General features: G+C 51.6%; 1 protein-coding gene across 6 annotated transcripts in view; it reads left to right on the top strand.

Annotated features, from left to right (window-relative positions):
• Positions 1-11,784: 11,784 nt before the first annotated feature.
• LOC137313103 (von Willebrand factor A domain-containing protein 5A-like) overlaps positions 11,785-19,274 on the top strand; it is a 49,973-nt gene continuing 42,483 nt past the window's right edge. Inside the window, exons 1-3 of one of the 6 annotated variants that reach the window (XM_067979355.1) lie at positions 11,785-12,025; positions 17,530-17,579; positions 18,279-18,481. In XM_067979355.1, coding sequence (XP_067835456.1) covers positions 17,537-17,579; positions 18,279-18,481 — 246 coding nt within the window. In that variant the 5' untranslated portion in view covers positions 11,785-12,025; positions 17,530-17,536. Of the gene's footprint in view, positions 12,026-15,807; positions 15,829-17,529; positions 17,580-18,278; positions 18,482-19,274 lie in introns of those variants that run through there. The other 5 variants (XM_067979354.1, XM_067979350.1, XM_067979353.1 and 2 more) reach the window with 5 other exon arrangements.

Below are 19,274 nucleotides of genomic sequence, written 5' to 3'. Positions count from 1 at the left end.
TGAGAGGGGAGAGATACAAAAGGGTCCAGAGGGGCAATTTTTTCACTCAAAGGGTGGTGAGTGTCTGGAACGAGCTGCCAGAGGCAGTAGTAGAGGCGGGTACAATTTTGTCTTTTAAAAAGCATTTGGACAGTTACATGGGTAAGATGGGTATAGAGGGATATGGGCCAAGTGCAGGCAATTGGGACTAGCTTAGTGGTATAAACTGGGCGACATGGACATGTTGGGCCGAAGGGCCTGTTTCCATGTTGTAACTTCTATGATTCTATGTCTTCCCTTTTACATGCACCTTACCCCAGCGGGTGCTACTCCCGGTACCATTAAGATGTGTTCTTAGTTGAAATCACAGAGACAATGGGGACATTCTCACCCAGGGCTCTGTTTTACTATCTTTGCCAAACCTTTCATCCTCTGCTTACGACATTTATTACATGCCATGAAAATCAAGAAGCATATTACAACAAACTGCACTACGACTAATACATGTGAAATTAATCTAATCTAAGGATGGATCTGTATATTCAGTCTCCAACTCCAGAGGTCATCCCACCAAGTGGTGACTTTAATTTGGTCAGTGTCATGCTTAATGTTTTTATTGTTCTGCTGTAGGTTATAATAAACCTTCTGGGAGAGGCGTATCTCCATTCGTAATGCTTTCAAGTATTTAGGCAACAGGGGTGTCAGATACCCAAATTGTCCTGATATTCTTTTAAGTCCTTTTTGACATCCTCAGAAACTTGTAAGGTGGTGAGGTTATGCCGGTGTATCTCTACCAGTTCCTCGGGTCCAATCCGAACCGGGACTTCAGGAATGGAGCAGAACTCTGGACTTAAAATATCACAAGTTAGATTGGCAGATTTAAATGTTTTCCAATTAGTTGTAACACGGTATTCGCCCTTTCCGGCATATGCCACTTGAGTGGGTTTTAGATCCGCCACTAGGGCCTCCATGGTACAGTTAATATCCTGATTGGTACCGGTATTGTTAAACCCACACTGTGCTTCTGGGCTGTATCCAATACTATGTGGACATACAGTGATAGCATGTCTAGTAACACATCCCTCTAATTTTGTTCCAGCCAAATTCCCTTTAAATTTTTTTTACAGCATATGGTAACATATTGTGATGGGATATGTGCATTCCGTCCTTCACTACCCCAATATTCTGTACTTGGTACACCTCTCGTCCCTGGGTTTCGGGTGCCATCACCAGTATTACTAGTACCAACCCTAGGAGCCGTCTTTTTTTTTAATCTATTCCTTCAGGGGAGGAGGGTTCAAGGATCCTCACCTTGCACCCTGAAGAAAGAGGGTGTCTCCCTTCAAAATTCACAAAAATCATTGTTTTTATCAAGAGACAATAAAACTGTTCAAAACTGTTTAAACAGTACCTGCTCTTTCCACTTTCAGAATGCTGTGACTCCAAAGGTATCAGACCAACATCTTAAAAAAAAAAACTAGTGCAGTCCAAATACTTAACTTCAGCAATACGGAAATAAGGGTTAGTTACTTTTGCTTGTAAAAACCTTAAGGGGTGGGGGGAGGAATCAATCACAATGGCACAAAATGCTTCGAAGAAGATCAAATTAATTTATAACCAGAGATCATCCTGCAACTGTAACTTGTAATTCTTTAAAGCTGCACTTTATCTCTTCTTTTACAATTAAACCTCATTTTGTCAATTATTTTATATAAATGCAAAGGTTGTTGCTCGGTGAATTGAAAACAGATGTCGGTGTCCTTGGAAGGGGTTAACTTTTTTTTTAAACAAAACGACGGAGCCAGATATCAGATGCACGCAGCGTTCTCAGCATACGTCAACGCAGCTTTCACATAAATTCTTCTTAAAAAAAAATTCATACCGGGAAATAACATCTCCCATCGTACATTTTAGTTTATAGTTAGTCTAGTATTTCCAGATTGTTGTGATCAACTTTTGTTTAGGTCCCCCTCAATTTCTAATTGCTTTGTAAGTTTTATAATTTGCTGTCCAATTCATTTTTTTCCCCACATACTTTTAGTGGGTATGATTATAACCAACTCTCCGAGCTGTTCCAGCTTTCCAACTTTTCCTATCATGGTGATACCAGATAGCTTTTTTTTTATCTGTCCCGTTATTTTTTTGAACCTTTTTTTTAACCACAGCCAATCACAAGATAAAAATTTAAAATGCCAATTTTTTTTTTGTGAAGATCCCATGTCTGGAATTTGACATGCTCACATTTTATACGAACCAGAATTTAATAGGTCACTTAACCTCAATAACTCCAATTTTAATTCAGCAATATCAGAATTAAACACAAGACAAAACAGATACATTACACAAAAGAGGAAAACACGTAAGACGCAGTAAGAAGGGGGCGTGGCCCACAACACCGACAGAAAACACTCACAATAAGGACAGGCTTTTTAAAGAGACAGTACACTGAAAACAAAAGAATCTTTCTTTTTTGGGTCTCTGTCTTTTAAACCTTTTTCTAATCACTTAATTCTATCATTATTAAATGTGCCGTCTTCGGGAAAAGGATATTTTCTAGTCCTGGTCCATTTGGACCAAACTATCAACTCGTCAGTTGTTTCTTTCCCAAAGTTTCTGTACATATAAGCAGCAGGTGTTCCCTTTGGAGGGATTTTGCATGCGCTGGCACCCATAGCTTCTATTTACAATCGCTACAATATGTTACACAACGATATCACGGTCGCCGATCTGCACTTGGATAATTCAGCTGATCGGACAAGACGTCATGTGTTCTCTACACCTACTTTAGGATCCTGGCCTTCACGTGGGGTTAAAACCCTCTTAATAACCAGCTCAGGCTAGGTGCGTGAGAGAAACGTCTGCAATTAGTTGAATCAGCTGACTTACGCAAGATTATTTTTACAGTGCTTCTCCTTTTGAGAAGGGGGAACACTATTAGTGTTTCTATCTAAACACAATGCATAAACCAGTGCTTCTCCTTTTGAGAAGGGGGAACACTATGCATCAGGTAAACCAGAATTTCACACTTTTCCGAATCCGCGACATCCACACCAGTCTGCGTTTGTCGCCACTACAGACTTGTAATTTCACACTTTTCCGAATTACGCGACATCCAGTCTGCGCTTGTCCGAATTACAACTTCACACTTTTCCAAATGTTAAAATTTTATTTCACACAAGTCCGTAACCCGGTTACCTCTCTCTTTTCCTGGCGCCTTTTCCACTAGCAGCAGACCGTCCATACAGCAACCTCAACATCACTCTAGTAATTACCGGTATCACAGATCTACTCCGTTATTGCTCTCTCTCAGCCCTTTACTACAACACCGCAGCTGACAATATCGAGTAATCTGTCGCGCGTCTCTCTCTCTTTTTTCTTCCCCCTTTTTTTTTTATCCTTGTCTATACGAAACACATTTCCTATGATCGCCTTCCAATTCCTAAAGGCAAACAGAAGAATTAGTCACGTCAGTTAATGCATACACTTATCAATCGCAGTGTGTCTGCGGTTTGTACAGGCAACTTGTGTCCCTACTTACCGGGGATCACAAGCGATCTCGGTGGGACCTCCAAGAACTGTCGAAAACTTGAACTTATTATTACCTATTGTATTCAATGCATTAACTCCAAACACTTATTTCAGACAAGTAAGAATTTATTAAAGAAAACTTGTATACAAGGGAAGAGTGCCCTAAACAATGGTCAGGGCTACGTCTTCGCTGAGCTGAAGAAACAGCTCACGTTTATACAGTTAATTAGCAACGCCCACCTGTCGTAGAATATGGGCGTACACGTACATTCTTTATTGGTTCAGGTAGTTAGTCAATCAAAATAGGGAACCCACCCTCTGGTTCCTCATGACCGTCTCGTGATGTTGGACACAGGCCTGGGAAAGTGTTTTTCCTTAAGAAACAGTCTTTTTTATCAGTAGGTCTGTACCTAGTCTCAAGGCTATATGGTCATTAATTTCTGTTAGTCAGACAGTTAACAGCATAAGAGAACTTTAATTAAACAATAGTGCTTCTGTATGTCTTTGGTGAGAAACTAAAATATAAGCTTTCTATTGTATTCGGCTGGTCAGTTAATATGGTCAAATATCCATCATGTATTAGAAAGTTAATATGGTCAGGTCCATATTCATGGTTTAGGTGTATTAGAAAGTTAATATGGTCAGGTCCATATTCATGGTTTAGGTGTATTGGAAAGTTAATATGGTCAGGTATCTCTTTATGCATTTCCACACCTTGTAGATGGTGGAGAGGCTTTGGGGAGTGAGGAGGTGAGTCACTCGCCGCAGAATACCCAGCCTCTGACCTGCTCTTGTAGCCACAGTATTTATGTGGCTGGTCCAGTTAAGTTTCTGGTCAATGGTGACCCCCAGGATGTTAATGGTGGGGGATTCGGCGATGGTAATGCCATTGAATGTCAAGGGGAGGTGGTTAGACTCTCTCTTGTTGGAGATGGTCATTGCCTGGCACTTGTCTGGCGCAAATGTTATTTGCCATTTATCAGCCCAAGCCTGGATGTTGTCCAGGTCTTGCTGCATGCGGGCACGGACTGCTTCATTATCTGAGAGATTGCGAATGGAACTGAACACTGTGCAATCATCAGTGAACATCCCCATTTCTGACCTTATGATGGAGGGAAGGTCATTGATGAAGCAGCTGAAGATGGTTGGGCCTAGGACACTGCCCTGAGGAACTCCTGCAGCAATGTCCTGGGGCTGAGATGATTGGCCTCCAACAACCACTACCATCTTCCTTTGTGCTAGGTATGACTCCAGCCACTGGAGAGTTTTCCCCCGATTCCCATTGACTTCAATTTTACTCGGGCTCCTTGGTGCCACACTCGGTCAAATGCTGTCTTGATGTCAAGTGCAGTTACTCTCAGTTCACCTCTGGAATTCAGCTCTTTTATCCATGTTTGGACCAAGGCTGTAATGAGGTCTGAAGCCGAGTGGCCCTGGTGGAACCCAAACTGAGCATCGGTGAGCAGGTTATTGGTGAGTAAGTGCCGCTTGATAGCACTGTCGACGACACCTTCCATCACTTTGCTGATGATTGAGAGCAGACTGATAGGGCGGTAATTGGCCGGATTGGATTTGTCCTGCTTTTTGTGTTCAGGACATACCTGGGCAATTTTCCACATTATCGGGTAGATGCCAGTGTTGTAGCTGTACTGGAACAGCTTGGCTAGAGGCACAGCTAGTTCTGGAGCACAAGCCTTCAGCACTACAGCCGGGATGTTGTCGGGGCCCATAGCCTTTGCTGTATCCAGTGCACTCAGCCATTTCTTGATATCACGTGGAGTGAATCGAATTGGCTGAAGACTGGCTTCTGTGATGGTGGGGATATCGGGAGGAGGCCGAGATGGATCATCCACTCTGCATTTCTGGCTGAAGATGGTTGCGAACACTTCAGCCTTGTCTTTTGCACTCACGTGCTGGACTCTGCCATCATTGAGGATGGGGATGTTTACAGAGCCTCCTCCTCCCGTTAGTTGTTTAATTGTCCACCACCATTCACGATGATGCTGTGCGCCTGGCATTGACTTTGTCCCCCGCTGCCTCCCACTGCCTTTTGAGTATATGTCTGGAGGGCCTCTTGCCCCCCCCCCACACTGTGGATATAGGATGTCCCTCCTTCTGTCCACCTCCTGCACCCAAGTTCTCGAGTGCATCAGCAGAGAACCTTGGTGCATGCACTCTCGCAGACCAGGTGCCAACTCAGATCGTCAGATTGGTGAGGTCTGGTGTGCAGATTGGAGAATGCGGGATTTAGTAGTGCGCAACCTTTATTCAATGTTTTAACATAACTCATTAGTGTGTAAACATAAGAATTGGATCCGCATCTGTGTTTTACGTGTGCAATGTCTGATCTCTGTGCAGACAGTAGACTGTTATTTTCAACAAATAACAGGTACCAGCTACCTTTAAGAGATTTCGAAGAAACATCCTCCCATTAAGAGCTGGAGCTCCCTCTGGTGGTGGAAAGTGAGAATTGCATTGATTCCACATGCAAGGCCTGGAAAGGAACTCCAATTACAGGTAAGTGCTCCCTTGGGTCCAAACTTGCGTCTTGCCTGCCCAGGGTCTGTTGGGCGCGGGGTGTTAGCGCATCGCCATCGCCCAGGACGGACCCTTATCCAATTTTTCCCCCAGAGACTCTCACCCGGGTACAGAGAGACTGTCTCCCGGGTACACAGAGACTCTCTCCCGGGTACAGAGAGATTCCCGGGTACACACAGACACTCTCCCGGGTACAGAGAGACTCTCTCCCGGGTACAGAGAGACTCTCTCCCGGGTTATGTTAATCAATGTGGTTGATTCTTAATTGCCCTCTGAAATGGCCTAGCAAGCCACTCAGTTGTAAAATCTCGCTACGAAAAGTCATAATAAGAATAAAACCGGACGGACCACCCGGCATCGGACCACAAGGCACCGGACACGACAACGGCAAAACACCAAGCCCAGTCGACCCTGCAAAGTCCTCCTTACGAACATCTGGGGACTTGTGCCAAAATTGGGAGAGCTGTCCCACAGACTAGTCAAGCAACAGCCTGACATAGCCATACTCACAGAATCATACCTTTCAGCCAATGTCCCAGACTCTTCCATCACCATCCCTGGGTATGTCCTGTCCCACCGGCAGGACAGACCCACCAGAGGTGGCGGTACAGTGATATACAGTCAGGAGGGAGTAGTCCTGGGAGTCCTCAACATTGACTCTGGACCCCATGAAATCTCATGGCATCAGGTCAAACATGGGCAAGGAAACCTCCTGCTGATTACCACCGACCGTCCTCCCTCAGCTGATGAATCAGTCCTCCTCCATGTTGAGCACCACTTGGAGGAAGCACTGAGGGTAGCAAGGGCACAAAATGTACTCTGGGTGGGGGACTTCAATGTCCATCACCAAGAGTGGCTCGGTAGCACCACTACTGACCGAGCTGGCCGAGTCCTGAAGGACATAGCTGCTAGACTGGGCCTGCGGCAGGTGGTGAGCGAACCAACACGAGGGAAAAACTTACTTGACCTCGTCCTCACCAATCTACCTGTCACAAATGCATCTGTCCATGACAGTATTGGTAGGAGTGACCACCGCACAGTCCTCGTGGAGATGAAGTCCCGTCTTTGCACTGAGGACACCATCCAACGTGTTGTGTGGCACTACCACCGTGCTAAATGGGATAGATTCAGAACAGATCTAGCAGCTCTAAACTGGGCATCCATGAGGCGCTGTGGGCCATCAGCAGCAGCAGAATTGTATTCCAGCACAATCTGTAACCTCATGGCCCGGCATATTCCTCACTCTACCATTACCAACAAGCCAGGGGATCAACCCTGGTTCAATGAGGAGTGTAGAAGAGCATGCCAGGAGCAGCACCAGGCTTACCTAAAAATGAGGTGCCAACCTGTTGAAGCTACAGCTCAGGACTACATGCATGCTAAACAGCGGAAGCAACATGCTATAGACAGAGCTAAGCGATTCCACAACCAACGGATCAGATCAAAGCTCTGCAGTCCTGCCACATCCAGTCGTGAATGGTGGTGGACAATCAAACAACTAACAGGAGGAGGAGGCTCTGCAAACATCCCCATCCTCAATGATGGCGGAGTCCAGCACGTGAGTGCAAAAGACAAGGCTGAAGCGTTTGCAACCATCTTCAGCCAGAAGTGACGAGTGGATGATCCATCTCGGCCTCCTCCCGATATCCCCACCATCACAGAAGCCAGTCTTCGGGCAATTCGATTCACTCCACGTGATATCAAGAAACGGCTGAGTGCACTGGATACAGCAAAGGCTATGGGGCCCGACAACATCCCAGCTGTAGTGCTGAAGACTTGTGCTCCAGAACTAGCTTTGCCTCCAGCCAAGCTGTTCCAGTACAGCTACAACACTGGCATCTACCCGACAATGTGGAAAATTGCCCAGGTATGTCCTGTCCATAAAAAGCAGGACAAATCCAATCCGGCCAATTACCGCCCCATCAGTCTACTCTCAATCATCAGCAAAGTGATGGAAGGTGTCATCGACAGTGCTATCAAGTGGCACTTACTCACCAATAACCTGCTCACCGATGCTCAGTTTGGGTTCAGCCAGGACCACTCGGCTCCAGACCTCATTACAGCGTTGGTCCAAACATGGACAAAAGAGCTGAATTCCAGAGGTGAGGTGAGAGTGACTGCCCTTGACATCAAGGCAGCATTTGACCGAGTGTGGCACCAAGGAGCCCTAGTAAAATTGAAGTCAATGGGAATCAGGGGGAAAACTCTCCAGTGGCTGGAGTCATACCTAGCACAAAGGAAGATGGTAGTGGTTGTTGGAGGCCAATCGTCTCAGCCCCAGGGCATTGCTGCAGGAGTTCCTCAGGGCAGTGTCCTAGGCCCAACCATCTTCAGCTGCTTCATCAATGACCTTCCCTCCATCATAAGGTCAGAAATGGGGATGTTCGCTGATGACTGCACAGTGTTCAGTTCCATTCGCAACCCCTCAAATAATGAAGCAGTCCGAGCCCGCATGCAGCAAGACCTGGACAACATCCAGGCTTGGGCTCATAAGTGGCAAGTAACATTCGCGCCAGATAAGTGCCAGGCAATGACCATCTCCAACAAGAGACAGTCTAACCACCTCCCCCTGACATTCAACGGCATTACCATCGCCGAATCCCCCACCATCAACATCCTGGGGGTCACCATTGACCAGAAACTTAACTGAACCAGCCATATAAATACTGTGGCTACGAGAGCAGGTCAGAGGCTGGGTATTCTGCGGCGAGTGACTCACCTTCTGACTCCCCAAAGCCTTTCCACCATCTACAAGGCACAAGTCAGGAGTGTGATGGAATACTCTCCACTTGCTTGGATGAGTGCAGCTCCAACAACATTCAAGAAGCTCGACACCATCCAAGATAAAGCAGCCCGCTTGATTGGCACCCCATCCACCACACTAAACATTCGCTCCCTTCACCACCGGCGCACTGTGGCTGCAGTGTGTACCATCCACAGGATGCACTGCAGCAACTCGCCAAGGCTTCTTCGACAGCACCTCCCAAACCCACGACCTCTACCACCTAGAAGGACAAGAGCAGCAGGCACATGGGAACAACACCACCTGCACGTTCCCCTCCAAGTCACACACCATCCCGACTTGGAAATATATCGGCCGTTCCTTCATTGTCACTGGGTCAAAATGTTGGAACTCCCTTCCTAACAGCACTGTGGGAGAACCGTCACCACACGGACTGCAGCGGTTCAAGAAGGCGGCTCACCACCACCTTCTCGAGGGCAATTAGGGATGGGCAATAAATGCTGGCCTTGCCAGCGACGCCCACATCCCGTGAACGAATAAAAAAAAACACAGAGACTCTCTCCCGGGTACAGAGAGACTCTCTCCCGGATACAGAGAGACTCTCTCCCGGATACAGAGAGACACTCTCCCGGGTACGCAGAGACTGCCTCCCGGGTACGCAGAGACTGCCTCCCGGGTTCGCAGAGACTGCCTCCCGGGTACGCAGAGACTGCCTCCCGGGTACGCAGAGACTGCCTCCCGGGTACGCAGAGACTGCCTCCCGGGTACGCAGAGACTGCCTCCCGGGTACGCAGAGACTGCCTCCCGGGTACGCAGAGACTGCCTCCCGGGTACGCAGAGACTGCCTCCCGGGTTCGCAGAGACTGCCTCCCGGGTACGCAGAGACTGCCTCCCGGGTACGGAGAGACTGCCTCCCGGGTACGCAGAGACTGCCTCCCGGGTACGCAGAGACTGCCTCCCGGGTACGCAGAGACTGCCTCCCGGGTTCGCAGAGACTGCCTCCCGGGTACGCAGAGACTGCCTCCCGGGTACGCAGAGACTGCCTCCCGGGTACGCAGAGACTGCCTCCCGGGTACGCAGAGACTGCCTCCCGGGTTCGCAGAGACTGCCTCCCGGGTACGCAGAGACTGCCTCCCGGGTACGCAGAGACTCTCTCCCGGGTACGCAGAGACTGCCTCCCGGGTACGCAGAGACTGCCTCCCGGGTACGCAGAGACTCTCTCCCGGGTACGCAGAGACTGCCTCCCGGGTACGCAGAGACTGCCTCCCGGGTACGCAGAGACTGCCTCCCGGGTACAGAGAGGCTCTCTCTGGGATACACAGAGGCTCTCTCTGGGATACACAGAGGCTCTCTACTAGGGACACAGAGTGTCAGCCTGGATTATGGGGCTGGAGTCTCTGGAGTGGAGCCTTGAACCCACGACCTTCTGACTCGGAGGCAAGAGTGAGACCCCACTGAGCCATGGCTGACACTGATGCAGTGTAAGGTGGCTTACTGTACAGCTTACTATCTGTTATGTTAGGTGCTTGTGACAGGCAGGAATCCCACATGTTTGTCAGTAAGCTATCCACTAGATAGTACCTGTTTCTCAAAAGGGTAACGGAGGTGTGGAATGAATAACCAGGGAAGGACGTTGATGCAGGCAGTATAAATGGGTTATATTATCACTTGGCTGGATGGGTCAGCCTGCGTAACACTTGACCTGTTGAGTCAGAAGGTCGTGGGTTTGATTCGTACTCCAGCAGTTGAGCCCACAATCTGGACCCGCCCTCCCAGTGCAGCACTGTCGGAGGTGCCTTCTTTCGGATGAGACGTTAAAACCGAGGGCCCCGTCTATCCATTCAGGTGGATGTTGAAGATCCCACGGCCGCTGTCGGAATAACAGCGTTGGGGGGAGTTCTTCCCAGTGACCTGGGGCCAACATTCCTCCCTCAACCATCGCAAAACAAAAACAACAACCCACTCATTTTATGGCTGCTGGTGGGATCTTGCTGTGCACAGGATGGACGCCACATTTGGCGATACAACAGCAATTGAGAGGTTAAATGATTGACTGTTTTGGACACGAGTCTCGCCCACAACAACCTGCAGACCCTGGAGATTGGTTTATTGTTCAGGAATCTGTGGCAGAGGTCAAATCGTACAACAGTTCTTAAGTAAAACTATCTGTAAGGAGTCTGACAACACCAGGTTATAGTCCAACAGCTTTATTTGAAAAAGCCTCCGAAAGCTTGTGATTTCAAATAAAGCTGTTGGACTATAACCTTTGTAAACAATTTTACAACACCAAGTTATAGTCCAGCAATTTTATTTTAAATTCACAAGCTTTCGGAGACTTCCTCCTTCCTCAGGTATTTTATTTTAAAATAAAATTGCTGGACTATAACTTGGTGTTGTAAAATTGTTTACAATTGTCAACCCCAGTCCATCACCGGCATCTCCACATCAGGACTATAACCTGGTGTTGTAAGACTCCTTACATTTGTCCACCCCAGTCCATCACCGGCATCTCCACATCGTAAAACTATCTGATAGACAGCGATAATAGTATTTTGATTTAGATTAGAGGTTAGGTTAGAAGTTTCCTTTTGGTTTCGTTCAAATCAGACTATACCTTTAAACTGTTTCATCAGGGGGCCACTTGTACGTTTGTTTTCCTGAGAATGACACTGGGGCCGGGCCCTTGTCGCCCTTATTTGATTAATTAGAGAAGGCCTCTCTGCCTGGAGGGGAACAGAGGCGTTAAAGTTTAGGTGTGGTCCATTCATCAGAACTGAAGGTAAACTGCAGCTGAGCAGCAATTAAAGAGGGAAGTGGGGGAGGGCACACAGATTACACGCACACACACACACACTCATTACACACACACACACATTTATTACACCCACCGCGCACACGCACACACCACATGCATGCACACCGCACTCTCTCACACACAATGGGAAATGACGGAGAAAAATGCTTAAGTGGGAATCAGGAGATGGTTAAGTCACTGCCCTGAGGCCATTCTGCAAACTCCACTGATTGAGAGACACTCCCTTCAGTTAAAGCTGCTGCTGAGGTTCTGCTGGGACCAGTGAGTCAGCAGCAAGGAGTGGGAAGAACCAGCTGATGCTGACATCGGAAACTAGGGGAGTTTAAACCGTACTGAGAGACAGGGCACGGCAGGCAGAGTGGGAGAAGAGTGAAAGAAAGAGGAGTACAGAGAGAGAGAACGAGAAAGGAGAGAGCGAGAAGGTAAAGCATTCTTCGGTTTAAAACCTTTTTATTTGAACTGCCTGGAACTTTCCGACCGTGGGACAGAGAGAGAGAGAGAGAGAGAGACTCTCTCCCGGATCCGGAGACTCATTCCCGGGGAGAGAGGGGTACATTTTAAGAACGGGTGGGTTGGGCAGTGAAAATGCTACGTTTTCGGAGCGGGGCCGCATCCCGGCTTCAACGCACCCACTTTTGGGTTTAACCCAGGCAGATTCGTCTGTGTGTGGAGAGCAAACACCAGGAAGACGCGTCCCACACTGACAGCTGGCGGGCCGAGACCTAAAAGGGCAGTGTACCTCATTGAGATACTCGAGGGACTTAACACCTGGTGTATTGGACAATTAAAACAACTTTAACCTCACCTGTTCGGGTTCCCCCTCACCCCTCGAGTCACGTCAGGTGAAAGCAGGCGGGAAGGGCTGGGTCCAGGAGGTGAGGGAGGGCCTTTAATGCACTGCTCGTGGGCCCGGAGGAGCAGGAGCGTTTCATCCAGGCCCAAACGCTCACCCGGCCGACAGGACCCCCGCAATCGGCCATCACCACACCCCCCCCCCGCCGATCCACGATAGTGTCTGACCTCAAACACGATCCACGATAGTGTCTGACCCCCCACCCACCCGATCCACGATAGTGTCTGACCCCCCCCCCCACCCGATCCACGATAGTGTCTGACACCCCCCCCCCCCACCCGATCCACGATAGTGTCTGACACCCCCCCCCCCCCCACCCGATCCACGATAGTGTCTGACCCCCCCCCCCACCCACCCGATCCACGATAGTGTCTGACCCCCACCCGATCCACGATAGTGTCTGACCCCCACCCGATCCACGATAGTGTCTGACCCCCACCCGATCCACGATAGTGTCTGACCCCCACCCGATCCACGATAGTGTCTGACCCCCACCCGATCCACGATAGTGTCTGACCCCCACCCGATCCATGATCCACGATAGTGTCTGACCCCACCCGATCCACGATAGTGTCTGACCCCCCACCCGATCCACGATAGTGTCTGACCCCCACCCGATCCACGATAGTGTCTGACCCCCCCCCCCGATCCACGATAGTGTCTGACCCCCACCCGATCCACGATAGTGTCTGACCCCCACCCGATCCACGATAGTGTCTGACCCCCACCCGATCCACGATAGTGTCTGACCCCCACCCGATCCACGATAGTGTCTGACCCCCACCCGATCCACGATAGTGTCTGACCCCCACCCGATCCACGATAGTGTCTGACCCCCACCCGATCCACGATAGTGTCTGACCCCCACCCGATCCACGATGGTGTCTGACCCCCACCACGATCCACGATAGTGTCCTGACCCCCCCCCCGATCCACGATGGTGTCTGACCCCCACCACGATCCACGATAGTGTCTGACCCCACCCGATCCACGATAGTGTCTGACCCCCACCCGATCCACGATGGTGTCTGACCCCCACCCGATCCACGATAGTGTCTGACCCCCACCACGATCCACGATAGTGTCTGACCCCCACCCGATCCACGATAGTGTCTGACCCCCACCCGATCCACGATGGTGTCTGACCCCCACCCGATCCACGATGGTGTCTGACCCCCACCCGATTCACGATGGTGTCTGACCCCCCCCCACCCGATTCACGATGGTGTCTGACCCCCACCCGATCCACGATGGTGTCTGACCCCCCCCCACCCGATCCACGATGGTGTCTGACCCCCCCCCCCCCGATCCACGATAGTGTCTGACCCCCCCCCCGATCCATGATAGTGTCTGACCCCCCCCCCGACCCACGATAGTGTCTGACCCCCCCCCCCCCGATCCACGATAGTGTCTGACCTCCCCCCCCCGATCCACGATGGTGTCTGACCCCCCCCCGATCCACGATAGTGTCTGACCCCCCTCCCCCCGATCCACGATAGTGTCTGACCCCCCCCCCCGATCCACGATAGTGTCTGACCCCCCTCCCCCCTCCACGATAGTGTCTGACCCCCCTCCCCCCGATCCACGATAGTGTCAGACCCCCCCCCCCCCCCCCGATCCACGATAGTGTCTGACCCCGCCCCCGATCCACGATAATGTCTGACCCCCCCCCCCCCGATCCACGATAGTGCCTGACCCCCCCCCCCGATCCACGATAGTGTCTGACCCCCCCCCCCCCCAATCCACGATAGTGTCTGACCCCCCCCGATCCACGATGGTGTCTGACCCCCCCCCCCCGATCCACGATGGTGTCTGACCCCCCCCCCGATCCACGATGGTGTCTGACCCCCCCCCGATCCACGATGGTGTCTGACCCCCCCCCGATCCACGATGGTGTCTGACCCCCGATCCACGATGGTGTCTGACCCCCCCCCCCCCATCCACGATAGTGTCTGACCCCCCCCCGATCCACGATGGTGTCTGACCCCCCCCCCCCAATCCACGATAGTGTCTGACCCCCCCCGATCCACGATGGTGTCTGACCCCCACCCGATCCACGATGGTGTCTGACCCCCCCCCCCCCCGATCCACGATGGTGTCTGACCCCCCCCGATCCACGATAGTGTCTGACCCCCCCCCCAATCCACGATAGTGTCTGACCCCCCCCCCCCTGATCCACGATAGTGTCTGACCCCCCCCCCCCCCCGATCCACGATAGTGTCTGACCCCCCCCCCCAATCCACGATGTGTCTGGCCCCACCCCCCCGATCCACGATAGTGTCTGACCCCCCCCCCCCCCCCGATCCACGATAGTGTCTGACCCCCCCCCCCAATCCACGATAGTGTCTGACCCCCCCCGATCCACGATGGTGTCTGACCCCCCCCCCCCGATCCACGATGGTGTCTGACCCCCCCCCCGATCCACGATGGTGTCTGACCCCCCCCGATCCACGATAGTGTCTGACCCCCCCCCAATCCACGATAGTGTCTGACCCCCCCCCCGATCCACGATAGTGTCTGACCCCCCCCCCCCCCGATCCACGATAGTGTCTGACCCCCCCCCCCCCGATCCACGATAGTGTCTGACCCCCCCCCCCCCAATCCACGATGTGTCTGGCCCCCCCCCCCGATCCACGATAGTGTCTGACCCCCCCCCACCGATCCACGATCGTGTCTGACCCCCCCCACCGATCCACAATAGTGTCTGACCCCCCCCCTCCCCCCGATCCACGATAGTGTCTGACCCCCCCCACCGATCCACAATAGTGTCTGACCCCCCCCCCCCCACCCCCGATCCACGATAGTGTCTGACCCCCCCCCCCCACCACTGATCAGGCTGGCTGCCGAGCGCAAAACCGGAAGTGCCATTGATGGGCCTGCAATCGCGACCCGCCCACTCACCACCCGCAAATCATCCCACCCCCATGCTCGGGCTCCATTCCGTAGATTGTGCTGAAAGTTAAAATTTACCTGAATGACTTTCCCCGGGGGGCAGAGACTCTCCCGCGAGTACAGAGTAATGTCGAAATCGCAGGAGCCAATTTACACACAGCAAGCCACCACAAACAGCTATGTGATAATGACGAGATCATCTGTTTTTACTGATAGTGGTTGAGGGATAAATATTGGCCCCAGGACATCAGGGAGAACTCCCCTTGTTCTTCTTCGAAATGGTGGCCGTGGGACCGTTCACTTCCACCTGAGAAGGGTGCCTCAGTTTTAACGTCTCATCCGAAAGACGGCCTCAGTTTTAACGTCTCATCCGAAAGACGGTACCTCCGACATTGCAGCGCTCCCTCAGTACTGGCTCTGAGAGAGTCGGCCTCGATTATGGGGAGTGGGACTCGAACCCTCGACCTTCTGACTCGAGAGGTGAGAAGTGCTACCCACTGACCCACGGTCGATGCTGTACGAGGCCGGGTTCTGCACCATCCCCTCTTCCCCGGGACACAAGGGCACGCCCGTAACATGGGAGGCAGATGTTCCCCTCCTTGACCCAGTTCTTTTTTCTGCTGTGGAATTTTCGAGAATTTCCCGAGTGGTGACGGATGGAGAGGTTTGAAATTGCTCAACGTGGTTGTAGTTTCCTCCCCAGGGTCCTCGTGCCCCAAGTGTTCGCTCCTGCACCGAAACCCGCAGTGGCCCCACACAGATGTGCCTGAGTCGTTTTTCTGTAACATGCCCGCTGACTCCCAAGTCACGCAGAATGTTCCTCGTTCTAAACCTGGCTCATCCCCCAATTACCCAGTGGCTGTGGGCCGGCCCGGTTAGTGCAGTACTGAGACCCGCAGGGCAGGAATGGCTCAGGTTCCACCCTCTCCCCAAGGTCTGCGCTGATATCTGGGGCCTTAGGACCATAGACCATATGAGATTGGAGCCATTCGGCCCCTCGAGCCTGCTCCGCCATTTAATGAGATCATGGCTGATCTGATTTTTACCTCAACTCCACTTTCCCGCCCTTTCCCCATATCCTTTGACTCCCTTGCTGATTAAAAATTTGTCTAACTCAGCCTTGAATATATTCAATGACTCAGCCTCCACAGCTTTTTGGGGTAAAGAATTCCAAAGATTCACGACCTTCTGGGAGAAGAAATTCCTCCTCATTTCCGTCTTAAACGGGCGAACCCTTATTCTGAGACTATGCCCCTTGTTGTAGATTCCCCCATGAGGGGTAACATCCTCTCAGCATCTACCCTATCGAGTCCCCTCAGAATCTTGTATGTTTCAATAAGGTCTCCTCTCATTCTTCTAAACTCCAATGAGTATAGACCCAACCTGTTCAATCTTTCCTCATAAGACAACCCTTCCATACCTGGAATCAACCTAGTGAACCTTCTCTGAACTGCCACCAATGCAAGTATGTCCTTCCTTAAATAAGGGCACCAGAACTGTCCGCAGTACTCCAGGTGTGGTCTCACCAGCACCCTGTACAGTTGTAGCATGACTTCCCTGCTTTTATACTCCATCCCCCTAGAAATAAAGGCCAATATTCTGTTTGCCTTCCGGATTACCTGCTGCACCTGTATATTGACTTTTTGTATTTCATGTACAAGGACACCCAGATCCCTCTGTACCACAGCATTTTGTAGTATTTATCCATTCAAATAATATTTTGCTTTTTTATTTTTCCTCCCAAAGTGGATGACTTCACATTTTCTCACATTATATTCCTTCTGCCAAATTTTTGCCCATTGGCTTAACCTGTCAATATCCCTTTACAGACACTTTGTGTCCTCATCGTAACTTGCTTTTCCACCTATCTTTGTATCAACAGCAAATTTGGCCACAAGACACTCTGTTCCTTCATCCAAGTCATTGATATCATGGGCCTGATACTTGAAGCCTGGGGGGAGCATTTAGTGACCCTCTGCAGCCTCTAAATACGGACTCTGTCAGTAAGCACTCACGGGGCTGGTATCTCGTCAACACAACCTTGCTTCTGCTCTCGCGAGCCTCGAAGTGGATGAGTGGTGACTGAGCATTGTGGCTTTGAAGATGAGTTACCAATGGGGAGACTGGTGGAGAGGCTCCAGATTCGATGTCCATGATATTCACCTCTTTTTCACATTCCAGCTACACGATGGAGAGACCCTGCGGACTCCTGACTGCAAAGAACACCCCAGGTAAAGGATCATCCTCTTACTGGTCGCACGGTGCCTGGATGGGAAGGGGTTTGGGTCCATTGGGATTGTGCTCAATGGGAGTGAATGGGAAGGGGTTTGGGTCCATTGGGATTGTGCTCAATGGGAGTGAATGGGAAGGGGTTTGATCCATTGGGATTGTGCTCAATGGGAGTGAATGGGAAGGGGTTTGGTCCACTGGGATTGTGCTCAATGGGAGTGAATGGGAAGGGGTTTGGTCCACTGGGATTGTGCTCCATGGGAGTGAATGGGAAGGGATTTGATCCATTGGGATTGTGCTCAATGGGAGTGAATGGGAAGGGGTTTGGTCCATTGGGATTGTGCTCCATGGGAGTGAATGGGAAGGGGTTTGATCCATTCAGATTGTGCTCAATGGGCGTGAATGGGAAGGGGTTTGGTCCATTGGTATTGTGCTCCATGGGAGTGAATGGGCAGGGGTTTGGTCCATTAGTATTGTGCTCCATGGGAGTGAATGGGAAGGGGTTTGATCCATTCAGATTGTGCTCAATGGGCGTGAATGGGAAGAGGCTTGGGTCCATTGGTATTGTGTGCAATGGGAGTGAAAGGGAAGGGGTTTGGTCCATTGGATTGTGCTCAATGGGAATGAATAGGAAGCAGTTTGGGTCCATTGACCCTCCAGGACTGACACCCCTCTCGATGCTGTTCTTTCCCCTGTTGCAGTCCCTCTGAGGAGTATCTCGGTGGAGATGGAGGTGAAGGGCTTTGTGGCCGATATCTCTGCCACCCTGGAGTACAGGAACAAGGAGACCAATCCCGTGGAGGCCGTCTTTGTCTTCCCGGTGGACAGTGATGCTGCCGTCTACAACTTCCAGGCCATGGTGGATGGGAAGAAGATAGTGGGTCAGATTAAGGAGAAACAGAAGGTGGGAGATTGGTGGGTCCCGAGGGGGGAGATTGGTGGGTCCCGAGGTGGGGAGATTGGTGGGTCCCGAGGGAGGGTGATTGGTGGGTCCCGAGGGGGGGAGATTGGTGGGTCCCGAGGGGGGAGATTGGTGGGTCCCCAGGGGGGGAGATTGGTGGGTCCCAAGGGGGGAGATTGGTGGGTCCCGAGGGGGGGAGATTGGTGGGTCCCAAGGGGGGAGATTGGTGGGTCCCGAGGGGGGGAGATTAGTGGGTCCCGAGGGGGGGAGATTAGTGGGTCCCGAGGGGGGAGATTGGTGGGTCCCGAGGTGGGTGATTGTTGGGTCCCGAAGCGGGAGATTGGTGGGTCCTGAGCCGGGGGGTGGGGGGGGGGGGGGAGGTTGTGGGTCCTGAGGGGGGAGGGTTGGGTCCTGAGGGGCAGGGGGTGGTCCTGAGGGGGGAGGGGGTGGGTCCTGAGGAGGGTGAGGGTGGATCCTGAGATGGAGGGGGTGGGTCCTGAGGGGGGAGGTGATGGGTCCTGAGGAGGGGGAGGTGGGAGGTTGAAGGGAAAGTGGGATCCTGAGAGGAGATGGGGGCTTTAGATGAAATATGTGTCTAAGGGGGAAGATAAGAGCTGAGATGAGATGGAGGCCGGAAGCGAGGGGGGACCTGAGCAGGTGGTGGGGACTGAGGGGAAAGAGGGGCCTGCGGCGTGGGGTTAACCAGAGGAGTGGTGGAGACTGAGGGGGGAGGAGGGGGACAAAGAGGTGTCAGGCCTGAGGGAAACTGGGACCTCTCTCCCCCGCCTCTCCCCAG

Source organism: Heptranchias perlo, unplaced genomic scaffold (assembly GCF_035084215.1).
Source record: "Heptranchias perlo isolate sHepPer1 unplaced genomic scaffold, sHepPer1.hap1 HAP1_SCAFFOLD_440, whole genome shotgun sequence".
Lineage (NCBI taxonomy): Eukaryota > Metazoa > Chordata > Chondrichthyes > Hexanchiformes > Hexanchidae > Heptranchias > Heptranchias perlo.
This window is presented reverse-complemented; position numbering and strand designations above follow the sequence as displayed.